The 18,527-nt window shown below is 55.3% G+C and overlaps 8 protein-coding genes across 8 annotated transcripts; 5 read left to right on the top strand and 3 right to left on the bottom strand.

Annotated features, from left to right (window-relative positions):
* Window positions 1–135: 135 nt before the first annotated feature.
* Window positions 136–997, top strand: M409DRAFT_26497 (uncharacterized protein; the record flags this gene model as incomplete). The annotated part of the gene is made up of 2 exons (XM_033808138.1): window positions 136–462; window positions 521–997. 2 exons carry the CDS (start codon window positions 136–138, stop codon window positions 995–997), a joined length of 804 nt encoding a protein of 267 aa, XP_033663940.1.
* A 567-nt stretch (window positions 998–1,564) lies between these two features.
* M409DRAFT_68688 (uncharacterized protein) lies at window positions 1,565–2,356 on the bottom strand (the record flags this gene model as incomplete). The annotated part of the gene is made up of 4 exons (XM_033817946.1): window positions 1,565–1,683; window positions 1,745–2,121; window positions 2,174–2,242; window positions 2,307–2,356. 4 exons carry the CDS (start codon window positions 2,354–2,356, stop codon window positions 1,565–1,567), a joined length of 615 nt encoding a protein of 204 aa, XP_033663939.1.
* Window positions 2,357–3,478: 1,122 nt separating this feature from the next.
* M409DRAFT_57726 (uncharacterized protein) lies at window positions 3,479–4,744 on the bottom strand (the record flags this gene model as incomplete). Its single annotated transcript, XM_033813714.1, has 1 exon — window positions 3,479–4,744. One exon carries the CDS (start codon window positions 4,742–4,744, stop codon window positions 3,479–3,481), a length of 1,266 nt encoding a protein of 421 aa, XP_033663938.1.
* Window positions 4,745–5,045: 301 nt separating this feature from the next.
* Window positions 5,046–6,748, top strand: M409DRAFT_26494 (uncharacterized protein; the record flags this gene model as incomplete). The annotated part of the gene is made up of 5 exons (XM_033808137.1): window positions 5,046–5,089; window positions 5,146–5,368; window positions 5,426–5,821; window positions 5,877–5,976; window positions 6,039–6,748. The coding sequence occupies 5 exons, from the start codon at window positions 5,046–5,048 to the stop codon at window positions 6,746–6,748; spliced, it is 1,473 nt and encodes a 490-aa protein (XP_033663937.1).
* Window positions 6,749–10,079: 3,331 nt separating this feature from the next.
* M409DRAFT_57724 (uncharacterized protein) lies at window positions 10,080–12,350 on the top strand (the record flags this gene model as incomplete). The annotated part of the gene is made up of 7 exons (XM_033813713.1): window positions 10,080–10,568; window positions 10,732–10,818; window positions 10,870–10,933; window positions 10,989–11,251; window positions 11,305–11,588; window positions 11,640–12,170; window positions 12,221–12,350. The coding sequence occupies 7 exons, from the start codon at window positions 10,080–10,082 to the stop codon at window positions 12,348–12,350; spliced, it is 1,848 nt and encodes a 615-aa protein (XP_033663936.1).
* A 758-nt stretch (window positions 12,351–13,108) lies between these two features.
* Window positions 13,109–14,005, bottom strand: M409DRAFT_26492 (uncharacterized protein; the record flags this gene model as incomplete). The annotated part of the gene is made up of 1 exon (XM_033808136.1): window positions 13,109–14,005. The coding sequence occupies one exon, from the start codon at window positions 14,003–14,005 to the stop codon at window positions 13,109–13,111; it is 897 nt and encodes a 298-aa protein (XP_033663935.1).
* Window positions 14,006–14,863: 858 nt separating this feature from the next.
* M409DRAFT_68683 (uncharacterized protein) lies at window positions 14,864–15,329 on the top strand (the record flags this gene model as incomplete). The annotated part of the gene is made up of 3 exons (XM_033817945.1): window positions 14,864–14,866; window positions 15,027–15,089; window positions 15,147–15,329. The coding sequence occupies 3 exons, from the start codon at window positions 14,864–14,866 to the stop codon at window positions 15,327–15,329; spliced, it is 249 nt and encodes an 82-aa protein (XP_033663934.1).
* Window positions 15,330–16,458: 1,129 nt separating this feature from the next.
* M409DRAFT_57722 (uncharacterized protein) lies at window positions 16,459–18,060 on the top strand (the record flags this gene model as incomplete). Its single annotated transcript, XM_033813712.1, has 2 exons — window positions 16,459–17,028; window positions 17,104–18,060. 2 exons carry the CDS (start codon window positions 16,459–16,461, stop codon window positions 18,058–18,060), a joined length of 1,527 nt encoding a protein of 508 aa, XP_033663933.1.
* Window positions 18,061–18,527: the final 467 nt, after the last annotated feature.

Genomic DNA, 18,527 nt, shown 5'->3' with positions numbered 1-18,527 from the left:
GAGCTACCTCTTCTGCCAAAAAACCGATCTCGTCGACATACCACAAACTCATCACCTGTAAAAACCATCCCGCTCTCTATCCCCTATTTCAAACCCCAATCAAGAACAACACCCCTGGCCCCTCGCCTCCCAAAAATGTCCACCACCACCCCACCCAATCCCTACCCCTCCCCCCACGGCAAACTCCTGCACAAAACCGCCATCATCACCGGCGGCTCCATGGGCATCGGCGCAGGCATCGTGCAAAAATTCATCGCCGAAGGCGCCCACGTGCTCATCTTCGACATCAACGGCCCCACCGCCTTGTCCCTCGCCGCGACGCTGCCGGAAGGGAGCGTGAAGGTGTTCGAGGGGGATGTGACCAAGGAGGGGGACTGGAGGGAGGCGTTGAGGGTGTGTTTGGAGGCGTTTGGGCGGTGTGATGTGGTGGTGAATAATGCGGGGGTGGTGCATCGGGCTGTTGTGTGTCCATCCCTTTTCCCTTGAGCTTCAATATCGAACACGACTAACTGTATCTCAGCCGAGCACACAAGTCCCCCAAGAAGAATACGACCGCATCATGACCACCAACATCACCCCCCTCTACCACTCCGCCCGAACCCTCCAACCTCACTTCGCCTCCCTCAGGCCCCCAGGTGGCGTCTTCGTCAACATCTCCTCCATCTCCGCCCCGCGGCCCCGCCCCAACCTCGTCTGGTACGCCGGCTCCAAAGGCGCCGTCTCGTCCATCACGCGCGGGTTAGCGGCGGAATTCGCGCCCTTCAACATCCGGTGCAACGCCATCCTGCCCGTCGTCGCGGAGACGGGGATGGTGGCGAGTGTTTTGGGCGGGGAGGATTCGGCGGAGGGGAGGGAGCGGTTGAGGGCTCAGATTCCGCTGGGCAGGATTTGTACGCCGGGGGATGTGGCGGGGGCGGCGTGTTTTTTGGCCGGGGAGGAGAGTAGTTTTATTACGGGGGTGGAGTTGCCGGTGGATGGGGGGAGGAGTTTGATGTAGATTATGATGGGGAGAGGAGGGGGAGGTCTTCCACGTGAAAAGCCCTTGTCTCCGTGTGCATAGTAAGAATGAGTTCGTGGGAATGGGAAGAATGTGCTGATGGTTGTTGGGTTGTCGTGAAACATACTTTTCCGACCTCGTCTCTCGATTCCATCTACACGGCAGGCAGCTCGCCGTCAGACTCCCGCAGCAAACCTCTCTCCATCCCACCAAGCTCAGAACGCTTCCAAATAACCCCAGCAAAAGACCCTCACATCTTCAAAATGCCACCGTCCGATTCCCCTCCTCCATGGCGTTCGTCTCGCATGCTCAGCGATCTTGCCCCTCCCTTCCCAAGTATCGCTTCCTCCTCGTCATTATTAAACGCCTCGAAACGCCTTCGCCAATATGTAGGAATAAGCCATTTTGTATAAATAGTTGTTGTCGCGGTCTTCAGAGGAAGAGTGGGTATATGCAGAAAGAGGCGTTGTGGGTGTGGATATAAGTGGCGTATGGTGCTTTTCGCCGTGCAGCACGCATTGCATTGCATGACCGTGGTATTGTGTCCGGGCACAGCTTTCGTGTCCTTTACATGACGGTGCAGCTCTTGCTCGATTTGTCGCCCTTGGGGTTCTTGACTTGCAGGGCAACGCGTGCGGCTTCGGTGAAGGCTTCGTTGACGCCGCGGTTCTTCATGGCGGAGCATTCTGTGTTGGGATTGATCAGACTGTGCATCACAGCTTTGTAGGGGCATGTGGCTGTACTCACCGAGATATCTCAATGCCTTGATCTTCTCAGCCACGGCAAGTCCCTGCTTGTAATCGACCTTGGCCCGCTTGGGTTCATGCGATCCATCTTCCTCGTCTTGGTTGTCCTCTCCTCGCAGATCGCACTTCAACGCTACGAGCACTAACCGCACGCCTGGGCAGTTCTCGGCGATCTCGCCTACCCACTTGCTCTCCACGTTCTCAAGCGAGTCTGGCGAGTCGACGCTAAAGCAGAGCATAATGGCGTGGGTGTCATCGTAGCTGAGGGATCGTAATCGGTCGAATTCCTCCTGGCCGGCGGTATCCCAGAGTGATAGCTCCACGTGAGTGTTGTCGATGAAGATGTCGTGTACGTAGTTCTCGAAGACTGTCGGCTCGCTGTATCCTGCATGTTAGCGCCGGCGTTTTGGATGGAAAGCTGATTGCTTACTATACGGTTGGGAAGTATCCTCGCGTGAAGACATTGAGCAACGAAGTCTTGCCGCATGCACCGTCGCCTCTGCATCAAACATGCCATGTCAGTGTCTGCCTCATTACAGTTATGCGCGCATGTGTCCACGTACAGCAGTACCAGCTTGCGCTGCACCGTCTTGGTCCCACCACAGAGCGGCATGTTTGCGAGATGTTCTTAAATATAAACTTCCTTCTCTTTTCCGAGCGATTTCGACCACGACAGGTGTGCGCTGACAGGTGGACGTCTCAAAGTGTGCGTTGCGTGGCCGGCGGTACGAGTGAATCCTGCGCGAAAGAGGCCGGGCAAAGACGTTAGCGGAGGAGCTGGAGTTTATGTACAACCGTTGGCGCAGTCGCGCGAGGCGATGATGTCGATGGGCTGAGCGACCGAGTTGGATCACAGAACCGTCGCAGTGTTGGTGGTGGAGTGGCAGCGAACAGGCAATGAGGTAATACACAACCTGAGGTGCTCCGCGCCAACCTCTCAATCTCAATTTCTTTCCTGGCCTGGCCTCGAGGGTTGCGCGGGCGGGATGTGGCGGGTAGATGCGTGGCACAGAGCCGCCGTCAAAGCCGCCGAATGTCTCGGAGGGGGAAAGATGGTGAAGGAGAAGAAAAGGCCGAGAGGCGACGGACAGCGATGGATGAGAAAGAGAGCGGATGATGAGATGAGGAACAGGTGGAGGGCCTGGCGCAGGCTGGACCGCAGCTCATCAAATGCACGCGCAATCGGCTAAATAACTAACCAACTCTACAACTCTCCTCCAACTCGGGCCCCCGTCCAACACCACCACCTGCAGACACCAGGTTGCCGGCACCTTCACACGACCTGGCCTTCCCGAACTTCGAACCTTCGTGCGCCTCTGCTCACCAAAGTGCTAAACTTAGCCGATTCAATCCTCTCCAATGCCAGCGCTATCCAATCGCACGCCCTGCCCAGCTGACGGCCGACGGCTGATCTGGATGCTGCTCCCAGGGACCCCATATCTGCCGAAGCGAAGGTATACGAGTATATGTGTTTGTAGTATTGTATTCTTGACGTCTATATTGTGTTGGGTATGCGGTTGATCGAAACCTCCAACGCACAAACGACTTGGAACGAGTGCACGTGGAGCTGGTGGCTTCTGCAACGCCCAAGTGAAGGTTATTGACACGCGCCATGCCTGTCATTTCAACGGCGGTCACCAAGTTGCCATGAGTAATGATGCATTCAACCTTGAGACTGTTGATAAACAGTCGCAAAAAGACTCTGCTCGCCGCACATCCCCTTGATCTCCTCACTTCAGTCATCATCCGCCCTGCCTCGAGGTCGATCTGCCAATCTCCTACCAAGATCCACTCCTTCGGCGTCTCTTCTCACACCGCCAATGAACTTCCCCTTGTCAGAACGTTTTCGGTCATCTTCCTCGCGCTGTCTCGCCTCGCGCTCTTCCAGGGCTGTGAGTCGAGCCTTGCGATCAGTCTCCAAGTCCGAAGCGTTCGACTGCATGGCCGCAAGCTTTCTCGCTCGCTCAGCCTCCTCATCCGCCTCGTTTTTGCCATCTTCTGGAGGAGACACGTAAGGCTTCTCGTTGCGACCACGTGAGTATGAAGGCGACCGTCTCCGCCGCTCATCACGCCGAGAAGACCGATCGTCTCTCCTGGATTGATAGGGTGACCGCGAGCGTGAGTCTGAGCGCCGTGGGCTCGGATAGGACCTACGGCGATCTTTGCGGTCATCCTCGTCACGCCGTCTAGGAGGAGTACGAGACCGAGACACGCTGTAGTCACGCCTTCTGTCACGTCGGTCGTCCCGCTCACGCTCATCCCGTCGTGGTGAGTGCGGAGATCTTGATCTCGACCGCGACGTGGAATCGGAAGGTGATCGCCTTCGGTGCCTGTGCGAGCGATGTCTGTGGGATCGCCGCTCGTCATCGTACTCGTCACTGTGTCTTCGACGTTTGCTTCGATGGCCATCCTCATCCCGATGTCGATGCCTGTGACGATGCTTGTGCTTCCTGTCCTTGTCCTTGTCACGATCATCTTCAACATCCTTCCCAGCAGCCGCCATCAATTGTCTTCTCTTCGTGGGATCATTCATCATGGCCTCGTATGCGGCTTGCTCCTGCTTCTTGATGGCCAGCATGGGGTCGTTCGAGACCTTGGCCATAGTATCCCTCGCAGAGTTCGCATTCGAGTTCAGCGCCATGAATCCCTCCTCGCCGGCATCTTTCTTCAGTGCCTCTCCTTCATTCCTCTTCACGAGCCCGTCCAACTTTCTCTTCCCCAGCAAGTAGCCCTCCATCTCCTCGGTGACGCCACCCGCACCTGGACCTCCCGACCCCGGGCCATTGTACATCCAGTCCACACGGTCAACTCTCTTCCTGCCACCAGCTGCTTCCTGAAGCCGTTCAAGTTCTTGAATCGCTCGCTCTTCCGCACGTTCCTTCAGCACCTGGTCGGTTTTCTTGCGCTCTTCCAGTGCCTTGAGTTCCTCGTTGTACACCCGGCGCTGGTTGGTCATAAGCGCCGGATGCCATGACTTCTTCAAGTTGAGGTCACCACCCATTTTGGCGGTGTTTTCGGTGCGGGCGAGAGTCGGTGGGAGATGTAGAAGTTTGGAGAGAGAAGTGGCGAGAGGAGGCAGATTGTCGCGCGAGTCATTTTAGGTCTTGGCAAAACGTGGGGGCGGCCCGAGCTTTAGAGCCAGCGTCACTTCAAGCTCCAGGCCGCCAAACAGACGACCAACATCTCCCTCTTCAACTCCATCTTCACCGAAGCCTCGCAACACCTACTCTCCACGTGGAAGGAATCCAAGGCGACGAAGCCACTCGAATCAAACCTCCCATTCAATCGACGAAACCGCGATCATGTCAGACGACGACGACTTCATGCAGGCCTCTGATGAGGAGAAGTAAGTGGAGGGTATTGGATATCACATGCATGCAGGAAGCTGATTGATGTTGACAGCTACGACTTCGAGTACGAGGATGACGATGATGTCGATCAGGGCGGCGACGTCGACGTCGAGAACAAATACTACAATGCGAAACAGATGAAGGTGGACAACCCGGAAGAGGCGATCGATGAATTCTTAGGCGTACCTGCGTTGGAAGACGAGAAGGGAGACTGGGGTTTCAAAGGTTTGAAGCAGGCCATAAAGCTTGAGTTCAAACTGGGACGATACAAGCAGGTCAGTCCAATAACACGCGGTGTATAACGGCGACAGCCCAACTGACTGCTCATCCAGGCGGTGGAACACTATACGGAGCTCTTGACGTACGTCAAGTCTGCGGTGACTCGTAACTATTCAGAAAAGTCCATCAACAACATGCTGGACTTCATCGAGAAGAACGCCGAAGACGAAGCTGCCAACCAATGCATGGAGCACTTCTACTCCAAGACTCTCGAATCCTTCCAGGCCACTAACAACGAGCGGTTATGGCTTTCGACCAACACCAAGCTTGCACGTCTCTGGCTTGCTCAAAAGAACTATGACCGTCTAACTGACAAAGTCCGCGAGCTACACAAGGCGTGCCAGTTCCCTGACGGCACCGATGACCCAAGCAAAGGCACATACTCCATGGAGGCATACGCGCTCGAGATTCAGATGTATGCAGAGACACGCAACAACAAGCGGCTGAAGGTATGACAAATCCGATGACACGCAAATCAGCAATGAGACTCACTTTCAATCATAGGGATTGTACACGCGTGCGCTCAGAGTGCGTTCAGCGGTACCACATCCCAAGATCATGGGAATCATCCGCGAGTGCGGCGGCAAGATGCACATGAGTGAAGGTAGGGCGACAAGCAAGGGATACCGTATGCAGCTGTTCATGTATGCTGATCATTGTTTCCAGAGAATTGGAAGAGCGCCCAGAGTGACTTCTTCGAATCATTCCGCAACTACGACGAGGCGGGATCGTTGCAGCGCATTCAGGTGCTCAAGTATCTCGTGCTGACGACCATGCTCATGGGCTCGGACATCAATCCATTCGATTCGCAGGAAACCAAGCCATACAAGAACGATCCTCGCATCGCGGCTATGACGGAGCTGGTGGATGCATACCAACGAGATGACATTCATCAATATGAGACGGTTCTCCAGAAGAACAAGGACCTCCTTGCAGATCCATTCATCGCGGAGAATATTGACGAAGTCACCCGCAATATGCGTACCAAGGCGGTGGTCAAACTGGTGGCACCATACACCCGCTTCCGTCTCGACTTCATTGCGAAGCGGCTGAACATCTCGATACCCGAGGTTCAGGACATCGTGGGCTTCCTGATGATGGACAAGAAGCTGCGTGGCAAGATCAACCAGGATGCCGGGACGGTCGAGATCGAGAGCCGCGCAGATCTAGATCGGATGCACGCTGTGGCGGATTGGACGGCGGCAATTCGTTCGCTGGCGTCGGTTGTGCTCAACGACGGCGACTTCAAGCAAGACGATGCCGGAATGGGACCAGGTGGCAGCTCCTCCCTTACCGGCACGCCTGAAGCCTTCGACATTATGGCCCCGTCATCACGCGGTGGAAAGCGCAAGCCGAACCGAGCAGCAGGGAAATGACTTGCATGACGATTGGCTTCGTCGTTCCAGCCATGACTTGCACCAGAAACCATCACCTCACAGCGCCACACTGCAGGCGCAGCCGTCTGTGGTAGGCGAAGGCACCGGGAGCTAGAAAACATTTGGAAGCAGCCCAGCTGTATCGCCTAGGCGCCCATCACGAGAGGGAGGGCATCGGCTGCACGCATCACACGGATACCAGACCACGGAAACACGAGAAAAGATAGACCAAGCAGCCGGGGCGCACAAAACACGCACAACCCCATCTGCATCACACCAAGGAGATTTCATGGCTGGTATGGTGGAGTGGGGAAAGAATGATTGCAGAGACGCAACAGGCGTCCGCCCGACAATGCTCATCATCTATTACCGTCGCACTGGCTTCTCTCTCTCCACCTGTTGCGCGGAACCAGCGCACCGGACTTCTTCGGCTTGATTCGTGACATGGCCCCATGCATCGTTACACACGCCGCGAGCGAGGATGGAGTGCAGCGAGCGAGGATTGGATTCCTGCAGCGTTTCTTTTCTCTCTTTCCCTCCCGTTCCCCATATTCCCATGAACCATTCCGCCCTCGCTCGCTCCCGTCGATCGGACCACGCTTCTGGCTGGAGACTCACGTTGGAGTCGAGCGGTGTGTTCAACGTAGATTGAGGCGCAAAGAATGAAAGATGGAGCACATCATCCATCACTTCTCTTATCTACACAATCCACAGCGAAAATCCATCCTCTTCCCTTGTGGTCTTTCCAATGTCCCATCCCCTCCTTGCATCGGACCCTCCTCTCCGGCATCCCTGTTCACCTCAATATCCAAATTCTTAGATAATGCATGCATGCATGCATGTCGTGTGCCACACCCACTAGACTTTCTTAAGCGAAGCGAGAAAGTGAGCAGGATCTGGATCCTGGTTCTTCCTCTGTGGTGTGCCAGTGTGTCGGGTCGAGTGGATTTTCAGGTTCAGGAGTGGTTTTTGTGTTTCCGGTTGCTTGGGATATGTGATGGGTCGGTTTCTTGAGGGATGGATATTATTATTCTGGTTCTGGAGCGTGGTGACCTTTGAAACTGAGGAGAGCTATCAATGTGTACATGTACGATTTGTTCGCTCCAAGCAACGAGGACGCATGGTATACGTGCAGGTGATGAGTAATGGTCGTTCATGTCTTGCAGTGTTGCAGATAGAGAGAGGGCCATATTTACACCGCGGCAATCACATCAATCAATCAATCCATAGGTGAGACTTTTCCTGCCGCCGGGGGAACATGGCAGATGGAGCTAGGTCCTAGTTTGGAAGATGCACTTTTTGACTTTCAGTCTCTCGATATATGATGAGGCGGTAGATTCTTCATCATCGAGTAGACTTGTGCAATGTTTGGTGGCACAAGAGCAGAGTCAATGGAAGAATCGTCTCCTTTCTGCCTGGAGCTTGCTTCGATTGATTGAGGGACGACTCGCCTGACTGCGTAGTAGTGGAATCGTGCCAATTGATGGGTGAGGCTACGCAAAGCACTATCGAAAAGTCATTCGTCAGCTGAGGAGGGGCGAGGCTTGGGTGCGGTTGCACGGTGGCTTCAGTCATGCTTGGGACACAACGACTGGCGCCTGCAGAACACTTTTACCAGTGTGCCTGATGTGGGTGGGGTTGTGGATGTGTTGTGGAGGAGAGTGGGAAGGAGGAACTTGCAGGTGCCTCTTTCGGGTGTTTGCTTGGAGAAAACGATTTGCTCATGGCTTGTCCCGTCTGCGCGGATAGAGTTACTACTATATCTGATCCACGAGTTTCGTTAGGCGGACGAGATCTTGAGGAGGCTTGGAGGATGATGGATTTAGATCTCATGCTTTCTGTCCGCTTACCCTTTGCGCTGGTTGATGATGATGATTCTCTTGCGACACCCGCTTGGACCCGGTCTGTTGCCAGGCGGTTACCCGTACGGTGTCTCCACGCTGACGGCGAACGAAAGGATCCGTTGGTCTGGTGTCGTAGAGTACCCTGTCTCGCGGGAGGCTTGCATGTGGGAGATGCGCGCTAGAGGGCGCCTCGAGAAGTTCCCTTGGGGAGGGACGAGAAGGGTGCGAGGGTGGGACCTGGGCATTGGATCTATTGGTGATGCTTGAACTGCTGGGGTTTCCTCAATCCAATTCTCCCGTTGCTCGCTGCTTGGACGCTCTGCTGCTTTGGACAGGGCGTGATCTGATCGTGCCCGGGTTGGGGGTTCGCAGCACGCGGGCACTCACTTACTGGAGGAAAATGTTGGGCTGGGGGCGGCTCTGATCATGGTCCACGGATGGATTGCTGCAGCTCCCTGGTCGGGGAATGGGATTGCGCATTTGGTACCTGGCATGAGGAGAGCACCTGTGCACGGTGGCGGCGTCGGTTTGGCGAATGGACCTAGCTGGACGAGATGTGGGAAGGGATGTGGGCCTGCCTGGAAGGGGGATCTGGGAATCGGTGGGCGTGCGATCTGGCGTCGGTGCGTGGCCTGGCGGTAGTATGTATATCTGTCCTGGCTGGCCTCCAGTCTGCTGGGAGCTGGGCTTTGCTTTGCTTGTCCGTTCGGAGCTGCGTCGCTTGGTCTGTCCTTTTCTCGTGTGTGGTTCACATCATCTGCAGCGACCCCGGTCGGATTGTGAGGTTACTCTACAGCAAGGAACCAGTCTCTGGCGCGGCAGACGCTTTGTTTCGTGCCCACTGCAGCGCAGCGCAGTCCGAGCCTCCGAGCAAGGCGAGCCAGGGCGCTGGGTTGGGCTACCTATCTGGAGCGGAAGAGGCACTATCGTCGTTGTCGTCGTCGACTCTTTCGTCTGGCCCTGATCGTTCCCTTCGTTCGTTACTCGACAGATCCTCACCTCACCTCACTCACTCCATCGCTCTCTCTCGACCGGCCGGCCATCGACTCTCCTTCCCTGCCGACGAGTGTCTGACCTAAATCACCTCTCCCTCGGGCGGGCGTGTGCATGCATGCTGCGTGCGTCCCGGGCGTGTGTCGACCATCCATTCATCGACTGCGAAGACGAGGGCGGGCGGCGAGCATTTACCTTGGCTGGGCCGCGTGAGTGCATAACGGGGAGAGCTGCTGCTGCTGCTGCTGCTTCCATTCCATTGCGAACCGTTGCGACGACAACGACGACCGCGACCGCGACGACAATTGACGCTTGCCAGCACACGGCCGCACAGCGCAGACGACCATCATCGCACAGGAGGCCGCGACGTCCTTTCGACTTGTCGCATTCCTGGATTCGTGGTCGGAGCCCCGCTTTGCTGCTGCTCTAGCTCGGACGGCGACGAAAAGCCAAAGCTTGCCGCTGGCGTGAGGATCGGGGACGGGAGAGCAGCGATGAGCAGTCAGCGGCAGCCCGTCGCCACGGCCGGCTACTATCAGCATCAGCATCACCTTCACCAGCAACACCACCTCCCGCACCACCCTCACCACCCGCAACAACACCGCCACCCCTCCCTCCCGGCCGCCTTCTCCCCCGCGCCGCCGCCGCACTATCATGACCCAGCCCTTGCGTCGCTGGCGTATCGACCGCTGCAGTTGCCGCTGCAGCACGCGACGCACCAGCAACAAACAGCTTCGTCCGAGCAAACACAGCTGCCATTAGCGGCCCAAGCTGCCGGCCCTTACCAGCACCCCAGCTTCCGCCAGCATCGCCATCCCTCCGATCACCACCACCACCACGCCGCCGCCCTCTCGCACCGCACGCGTGCCCAAGCCCGCCAGCGCCACCACTCCGCCATGGCCTACCAGCAGTCCGCCCCGTCCGCCGACGACGATCTCGCCGAGCTGCAAAAGCTCAGCGAGGCCTACGAGCCGGAGGCCACCGTAAGTTCCACCCCATGCCCTTGTCCTTGCCCGCTCGCTGGCCGGTGTGCTCGCGCAACCCACGAGATGAAGTCCATGGCCGTTGACAAATAGACTTCCGGCGCGGGTCGTGAGGACTTTGGAGACGAGCATCCGAGCGCTGACCGTTGGTGATCTCCAACAGGGGCCGCTTGTTGGCCAGCGCCAACCGAGTACGGCTATCACGACCGAGTACGCTTCGGCTGATCCTGTCTATCAAGCGAAGACTGCTGTAAGTGAACTCCGATGAAGAAGTGAGGTGGATGTGAGCTGACCCCGGTAGGCATTGCCTCAGAAATACTCGCACTACCGGACTGTGCGTGGTGATGGAAAGTGCGGTTGGAGAGGTAATTCCATCTACTACGGTTTTCACTTCTATAGTAGAACTAACACACTGCACAGCCGTCGCCTTCGGCTACTTCGAAGCACTCATCCACCATGGCGACACCGACCGATTTGCCATGGAAGAAGCTCGCTTGCGATCAATGACCAATGTCATGGTCGAAGCCGGTTTCCAAGCCATGCTCATGGAGGAGTTCGCAGAGGAGACTATTAGTCTGCTACGCAAGGTTGCCGAAGCAATACCTCTGGGCAATGCTGAAGATGTGCTGTTGGAGACATTCAACGAGCAGATGACGCAGGACTACATTATCACTCACATTCGGGTGCGTGTTCCAATCCCTGCACACTTCGAATATCGTACTCACTCTCCTCACAGACCATCACCGCGGCGTGGATGAAGACGCACGATGAGAACTACGCACCATGGCTACTGGGTCAAACCGTCGACCAATACTGCGAGCAATCCGTCTTGCCTGTCGCTGCTGAGATCGACCACGTTGGCCTTGTCGCGCTCAAAGACGCCCTACTCTCGCCCGCAGGCATGTCCCTCGAAGTCCTGTACCTCGATCGCAGCGAGGGCAGCGAAGTGACCATGCATCGCTTCGACCCCGTCAACGCAGGTGGTTACACTATTGGAAGTGTGAGACTGCTGTATCGACCGTAAGTACCGTCGCCTTGTGTCTTCGATGGTTGAAGCTGACACCTGTCAAGTGGTCACTACGACCTGCTTTACAAGCCAGAAGACCTCCCTGCTCCACCGCCTCCTCCAGCTGCCACTGCTGTACCAACATACCTCCAATACGGAAGCAGCCATGACCCGGTGTACGACCTGGGTGTCTCGGACTTTATGACATCCATTCCCGGCATGTCCTACGCCAACCTGTCTCAGCCAGGCTGGATGTCATCAAGCTATGCATCAGGAGTGGACTTTCTCAACACGCCAGCTCCTGTCCAGGCGTGTACGCAAGCACTGCCAACACCATCGGCGCCGGCTCCTCAGCCGCAGATTTCATCTCAGCCAGTCTATGTTCCTGCCTCCACACCATCGCAGCTGGTACCACCACCGACGCAAATGCCGCATGAACTAGCAATACGAACGTCTGTTGTGCAGACATCGCTAGCTCACACAGACTTCCAGCACCAACTCAGCGTCGGTCCGTTCAGACCATCGGCGTGGCAATATGAGCCGGACTTTGTGTCAGCCACTTCGCAAATGCCGTTTCAGACATCGATCTTCAGGAAGTGAGTCGCACTTACCCTAGTCACGATAGGCTCGCACTGACGCACTACAGTTCGCACTTCAACACCGCCCACTTCCTCAACCCGGAGTTCCAGCCGGAACAGTGGGATCCCGACGATGAATACGCCACGGCAACCAGCAGCAGCAGTAGCAAGAGTTCGCGGCACAAAACCAATGGATGACCTCCGACGCTGCGTTCTTGCAACGGTGCACAGAAGATTCAGCTGACCAGTCAATCTTCTCACCACCTCAACATGCCGTATCCACTCGTGGGTCGTACCCAGGATCGGGGCTGCGTTCCACGAACAGTCACACGAACGACACGGCACTGTGCATTAGTCTCCTCACATCATCTCCTCTTGTCTCTCGCCAACCGACCTGCGCCGCTCCTTACCATCAATCGGCATCCCACGACCGGTTGAAACACCACTTTTAACGACGGCTTACGACCAAAGACTTATCACCTCAGGGTACCCTACAGTGCAGCGTCTTATCACCCCAACGAAGCATATCATCCTTTCCGCATCGGATACTCTTTGAAACTAATACCGGCGGAGGAGGGAGAGGAGAAGACTGAAACCCCAAAAGGAGACTTCCCAAACCAAAACTGTTTCGAGTCAGCTTTGACTTGCTTTTTGTTTCCACGAGCATTTAGCGACGGCGATTTGGGAGTGGGAACGGGAAGGAAAGAAAGAACGGTGGCATATGGGGATGGAGCTTGGGCGAGGATTCAGGCGTTCTTTGATCAGCCCTCGCGTGAAGGGGGCTGTTATTTCGGTTTTGTGTCATCTGAGTTGACTTTTACGTGGCCTTTTGAAGGCCCGGTTTACCCCCCCAAAAATGGATTGAGTGGTATAGTTAGATTGGTTCTTTTTTGAGAAGACGAGGCTTAATCTGACGCTCCTTTCGATAAGTCGATGTGTATCGTCCCAAAAGATGCCTACGCTGATACAGTCCACTCAAACTGCACCAACACCGGGTCGTGATCACTCAACACACTCCCATTACTCTGCAGGAACTTGTCGCCGGCATACTCGAAGCTCACGGCTGTCAAACCAACGTCATGACCCGAACGGTACAGCACTTTATCCACGATCTCGCACGTCTCGATCGGAGAAGGGTTCTCGCAGACTAATGCGTCGCTTCCTTCCGTCGGCTCCACGCCGCCCATTTCGAGCTCGACCCAGGCGTCTGCGAGACTGTTCTGCGTGCTGAAGATGCGGATCCCATCCCCCGTGCGCGTGTAGCGACTATTCGTGTCGCCGAAGACGAGGACGGGCTGGCCCTCCGAATTCGCGGAGATGTAGTCGGCGACCTGCTGGAGGTTCGAGGCGCGCGCGGTGATGTCGCCGCTATCGTCGCCGGCGTCCGTGTGCAGGTTGTAGACGTCGACGGTGAACGTCTCGGCGATGGTCATGCGCATGTATGTGAATCCTTTGGGGGTGAGGCAGTCTCCCGAGTTGAGGTTGCAGGTGTTCCATTTGGTTCGCGAGAAGGTGGATTCATCCCAGGGGTAGTTGGCTAGGGTGTTGAGGCCGGAGCCGAAGGGGACGCCGCCGGAGGTGGCCGTGCGGTAGGTGTGATTGTCGGTTTCGTAGATGTAGGCGTGGTAGTTGAAGTCTTCTTGCACGTTGATGATGTCGTAGCCGTAGGTGGCGAAGTAGGTGCCGATTTGGTTGGCGTTGTCGGCTTTGTCTCCCGGGACGTCGTTGTTGTTGAGGATTGCTGGGAGGCCGGCGACGTTCATGGTGAGGATGGAGAGGGTGCCGGTGGGTTGGGCGAGGGTTGTGAGGGGAAGGAGAGCGAAGGTGGTCGTTAGGAAGAGGGAGTGCATCATTTTGACCTGGAATTGTCTTCGATAGACAACGAGGAAGCTGGATGTGGTAGGGAGAAAAGCGAATGAGTTGAAATGAGAGCAGCTCGACGTCCATACCTTTAATATCACTTCGAAGACCACATTTGCCGAGCCAGACTGATAATCTTCCGCGAAGACATGCAAAGCATCGCCCAGTCCACATCCAGTAACAAGTCCTGCTGCATCGTCGAAATATGCGCTGAAGTGGTATCGCGAGTGGGGTTTGCCAATCTAGTGTTGATCGCTTCGATGCGTGGGGGATCCAACGTGCGAAGTCGAGTGGCAGCTGGTGCTTCACAGTAGCCGTAGGGGCATATTGAACACTTCGCTTGTTCGACAGCTCGTATGTGATATATTCCAAGCGCTAGCCTTTACACGCACGTGTTTAGGAGTCCAGGTGAAGGGTTATCTTGTCTGCGGCTCCAATGATGGGCATGTTGGCGATTGCCAAAGTTTTGTGGGCGCTGGAAGTATGACTCTTCGCTTGCAGAGTCGGCTTTGTAGCGATGCATTATTATTGCCTTCGACAGCAGGTTTCTGCATCCTAATTCGATGAAAGGTCCAATCATGGAGGAGTTAGATTTGTGAATCATCGAAGGAAGACGACTGAAGTCGAAAGTCAGCGGCAGGCAAAAGAGACTTTCAAGCACGTGCCACCAAAACTCTTGGCGGCGGGTGCTCCCACCAAACGCTGAAAATCGAGCGCTCTCCTCACTCTCGAATCATCACCGACGTACTGCACCGCAACCACCACGTACGGCATCGCCAAAGGTCACCAAACACACCCGATTTCATCGAGACACACCACACACCACCGATTAGCATCAAAACACCGCCAACATGGTACGCAGGCACCGTCGGGATGCGCTGTGGCGAGCGACCCTGGTCTCGAGGCACACGACTGCACCGGGTGCACGAACATGCCCTCGAGGCCGGCGAATCGCACAGCAAATGCATCTGCGAAATTGTTGAGATGGATTCCGGGCTAACAGATTGTCTTCAGGTTCTCGCAGTCGACCTTTTGAACCCGACGCCTCAGGCTGAGGCCCGCAAGCACAAGCTCAAGGTAAATCACACCCGAAATCATCAATCCTCATCACCAGCTCACTGACTTTGCCATCAGACCCTCGTCCCAGGCCCACGCTCTTTCTTCATGGACGTCAAGTGCCCCGGCTGCTTCACCATCACCACCGTCTTCTCGCACGCACAAACCGTCGTCGTCTGCGCCGGCTGCTCGCAGGTCCTCTGCCAGCCCACCGGTGGCAAGGCCCGTCTCACCGAGGGCTGCTCTTTCCGGAGAAAGTAGACGACTCGCTTCCACGATGACATGAGATGGGAGGGGGCGGACACGGCGATCGGCAAGATGAAGGGGCAACACGATGAAACCTCGGCTGGATGTAGATACTTGATTGGAGTATTTACGTCTAGCGGGTTTCTGCGCTTGAAGGACAACCTCGATGAACATGGTCTCTCACAGTTTCCTCCTACGACTTCTTGAAAGATGGGACAACGGCGTTTCCGGTGTAGCGAAAAATGCATTGGAGGTGAGATGGCATGGTGCTGTGAGCTCTGGCATTCTTTATGGCTTCAGGGCGAGGACCCAGATACCCCCCATCGAGGAGTCCTACCCTTGCGTGGTCTGCAAATCATGCAATTGACAATCAAAAACATGTGCAAATCATCCCTCATCTCCTCACCGAATCACGTGATGGTTGTGCTCCTACGCTAATGAAACTGCTCCGACTTCACGTCCACCTTTAGAACTTGCTTCGTTCCATACCGCCGTCGATGAAAAGTTGTCCTACCAATTGTGGCCTACGGGGAACACCGTATTCGTATACTAAGAAATGAGTAGTATACCTCACAGCTTCAGCCCTGCAGACACTCGCCGCCTTCATTGGTCAATGTACGAACACTCCACTTACATCAGCAACTCTTTCTTGACTTTCTGTCGGCGGGATTGGCTGCATGCAACATCAACTTCGTCTTCAGCCTCACACTGTAGCCTGTAAGTCTTGACGGGCCAACGTCACGCATTGAAAATAAATGTCGCAGAGTAGTATCGAGCTCCTCTCCCACTCAGGCAGAATGGCGACCGCACTTGTCAAACGAGCCCTTCTCAGTCCACTGCCATGACCGTTCCTATCGTTCGGAAGCGAGCCAGACATCCCAAAACGAAGACAGGCTGCTTGACCTGCAGGTAACTGTTCTCAAGCCAAGATCAAAACGCATCCTCTGCAGCGGGTCTAACATCTGACAGGGACCGGCGAATCAAATGCGATGAGGGCCGTCCCATCTGTCAACGGTGCATTGTTTCCGACAGAGTCTGTCGAGGCTACCAGCTGCTGGGACTATCTCAACCACACAAGCCCAAACCCACACTATTACCAGCATCATGTTGCTTAGTCCGCCCTCCCCCGACATTACGATCTTACATGTCCACGGCCGAATGCTTGGCGTTCGACTTCTTTCGGCTTTACACGACTCATCAGCTTCCTGGCTGTAGTAAATGGTCTCATTCGTGGGATAAGCTCGTTCTGGAAAATGCTTTGCGGGAACCGGCCATTCGGCACGCGGTCGTCGCTCTTGCATCTCTCCACCGAGCTATCACGATACGGCAGACGGGCTCATCACGCGTGGATCTCGACCAACACGAATTAGCGCTCGCCCAATACAACAAAAGCATCACTTACATCAAGACTTACATCGGTGCGCTGGACTCCTGCTCGACTTACTCGCAAGACAACATAGAGGTGATACTAATCGTTTCACTGCTCTTCTTCTGTTTTGAGCTTCTCTATTGCAACGATGCCAAGGCGGGAAATCATCTCTACACAGGCCTACGCATTCTTCACGAGCGCATGCAAGACAGCTCGAAAGGAGATTCGTTATCTCACGATATTGTCGTTCCTGTAACGCCGCGCGATAACATAGGCATTCTTGTCCGAGCTTTCATTGAGCTTGATTACGACGGCACTGTTGAAAGCCCTGATATGGACCAGCCGGTGAGTAGCTCTGGTGATCGAGCTCATGCAATGTGAGAACTTGAGAAACTGCGACTCTAACGCTTTCCAATGCAGTATCTCACCCCATTGTGCCTTGAAGAAATGCCCTCTGCCTTTGCGTCCATAGATGAGGCGATGGTGCACTTGTACGCTCTCATTGCACGGGTCTGGGACTCAGCCAGGGAAACAATGCGAATCTCCAAAATCGACATCGGCCAACGCTACGACTTGGAAGCCATGGATCCGCTCATACGCTCATGTCTCACCGCGGCCAACTTACGTCGCTTGGATACGACAGGTCACGAAGCTCATAAGGCGAAATTCATGTCCACGAAGCAAGACCTCCGCAAGTGGATGAGCGCATTCGCGACCCTCCAACCTCCCGAACACGAAGATCCAACCCATGCCATGGCACGAATCCACTTCTTCAACGTCTGGTTATCCGTGGAATCGCACTTCGACGCCAGCGAAAGTGCCATCGACCGCTTCCACACTCAATTCGAGCACCTCACCAAGACCTGCGAGACGTACACCCAGAGGTTCTGGTCCGCGGAGCCGCACATCCCGTTCGATCCCAAACTGCCCAGCTCACACACGCGGCCGGCGTTCGCTCTTGGGAGTGGGATTTTGGAGTGCCTATACCTCATCGCTTTGAAATGCCGCGAAAGCTCCATCCGCCGACGATGCATCCAGCTCATCCGCTTCTCCAACTTCCAGGGCGCTTTTGACGCTTTCTATCTGGCCGCTATGGTCGAAGCGGTGGTGGATCTCGAAGAAGAGCGCGCACGTAGGCTCCTCGGCGTCTCAGAATGGGACGAGTTCAAAGACTATGAAGTCCCAGAGGAAGCACGGATCTTGAACGTTGAGCTTGATATGGGCGGTGATTCTGATAAGCATACGTTTTATAAGAGGGATGTTGGATCTTTTGTTTATCATATTTGGGCTGATGGGTTGGGGAGTGAGCTTGAGAGGGGTGAGGGGGTCTTTGTGGTGGAGCGGCCGTTACCTTCTGGGCTGGACCTTGTGAGATGAGTGTTGATGCAAGACATGGAGCAACGAAAGCCATTTGGCGAGGCGTCATTTCAGTACAGTGGTCTCGCTAGCTATTGACGCACGCACCCAAGCTTTACTGGGGGTTATTCGTGCAAAACCTCCTTCCGATCACTCTGTTTGACATGAACATATATGTGCAGCTCACGCCGACATGACACTCAGAACAACAACTTCCAACGTATGCCAGCTAACGCAATGATCATGTCATTCGGGTCGACTGCCTCATGCCTAACGCAGGCTAGAAGAATGGGATGGCATGAAGTGAAGTAAAGTAAATTGCTGTTCTGTACCTTCCCAGCCAGCGGCAGAACGTCGGTTCCTCCTCAACCTGCTTCCACGCATATGGCGGACCTTCTCCATTGGGAATCGCTGTTCTCCAGACAATAGACTTTCGAACAGTGGTTACTCTGAAGTAATCCTGGCGTCTGCATGACGCAGACCAAGAG

This window comes from Zasmidium cellare, assembly GCF_010093935.1.
Source record: "Zasmidium cellare ATCC 36951 unplaced genomic scaffold M409scaffold_32, whole genome shotgun sequence".
Lineage (NCBI taxonomy): Eukaryota > Fungi > Ascomycota > Dothideomycetes > Mycosphaerellales > Mycosphaerellaceae > Zasmidium > Zasmidium cellare.
The sequence above is the reverse complement of the archived record's forward strand: the minus strand, read 5'-3'. Positions and strand labels throughout refer to the sequence as shown.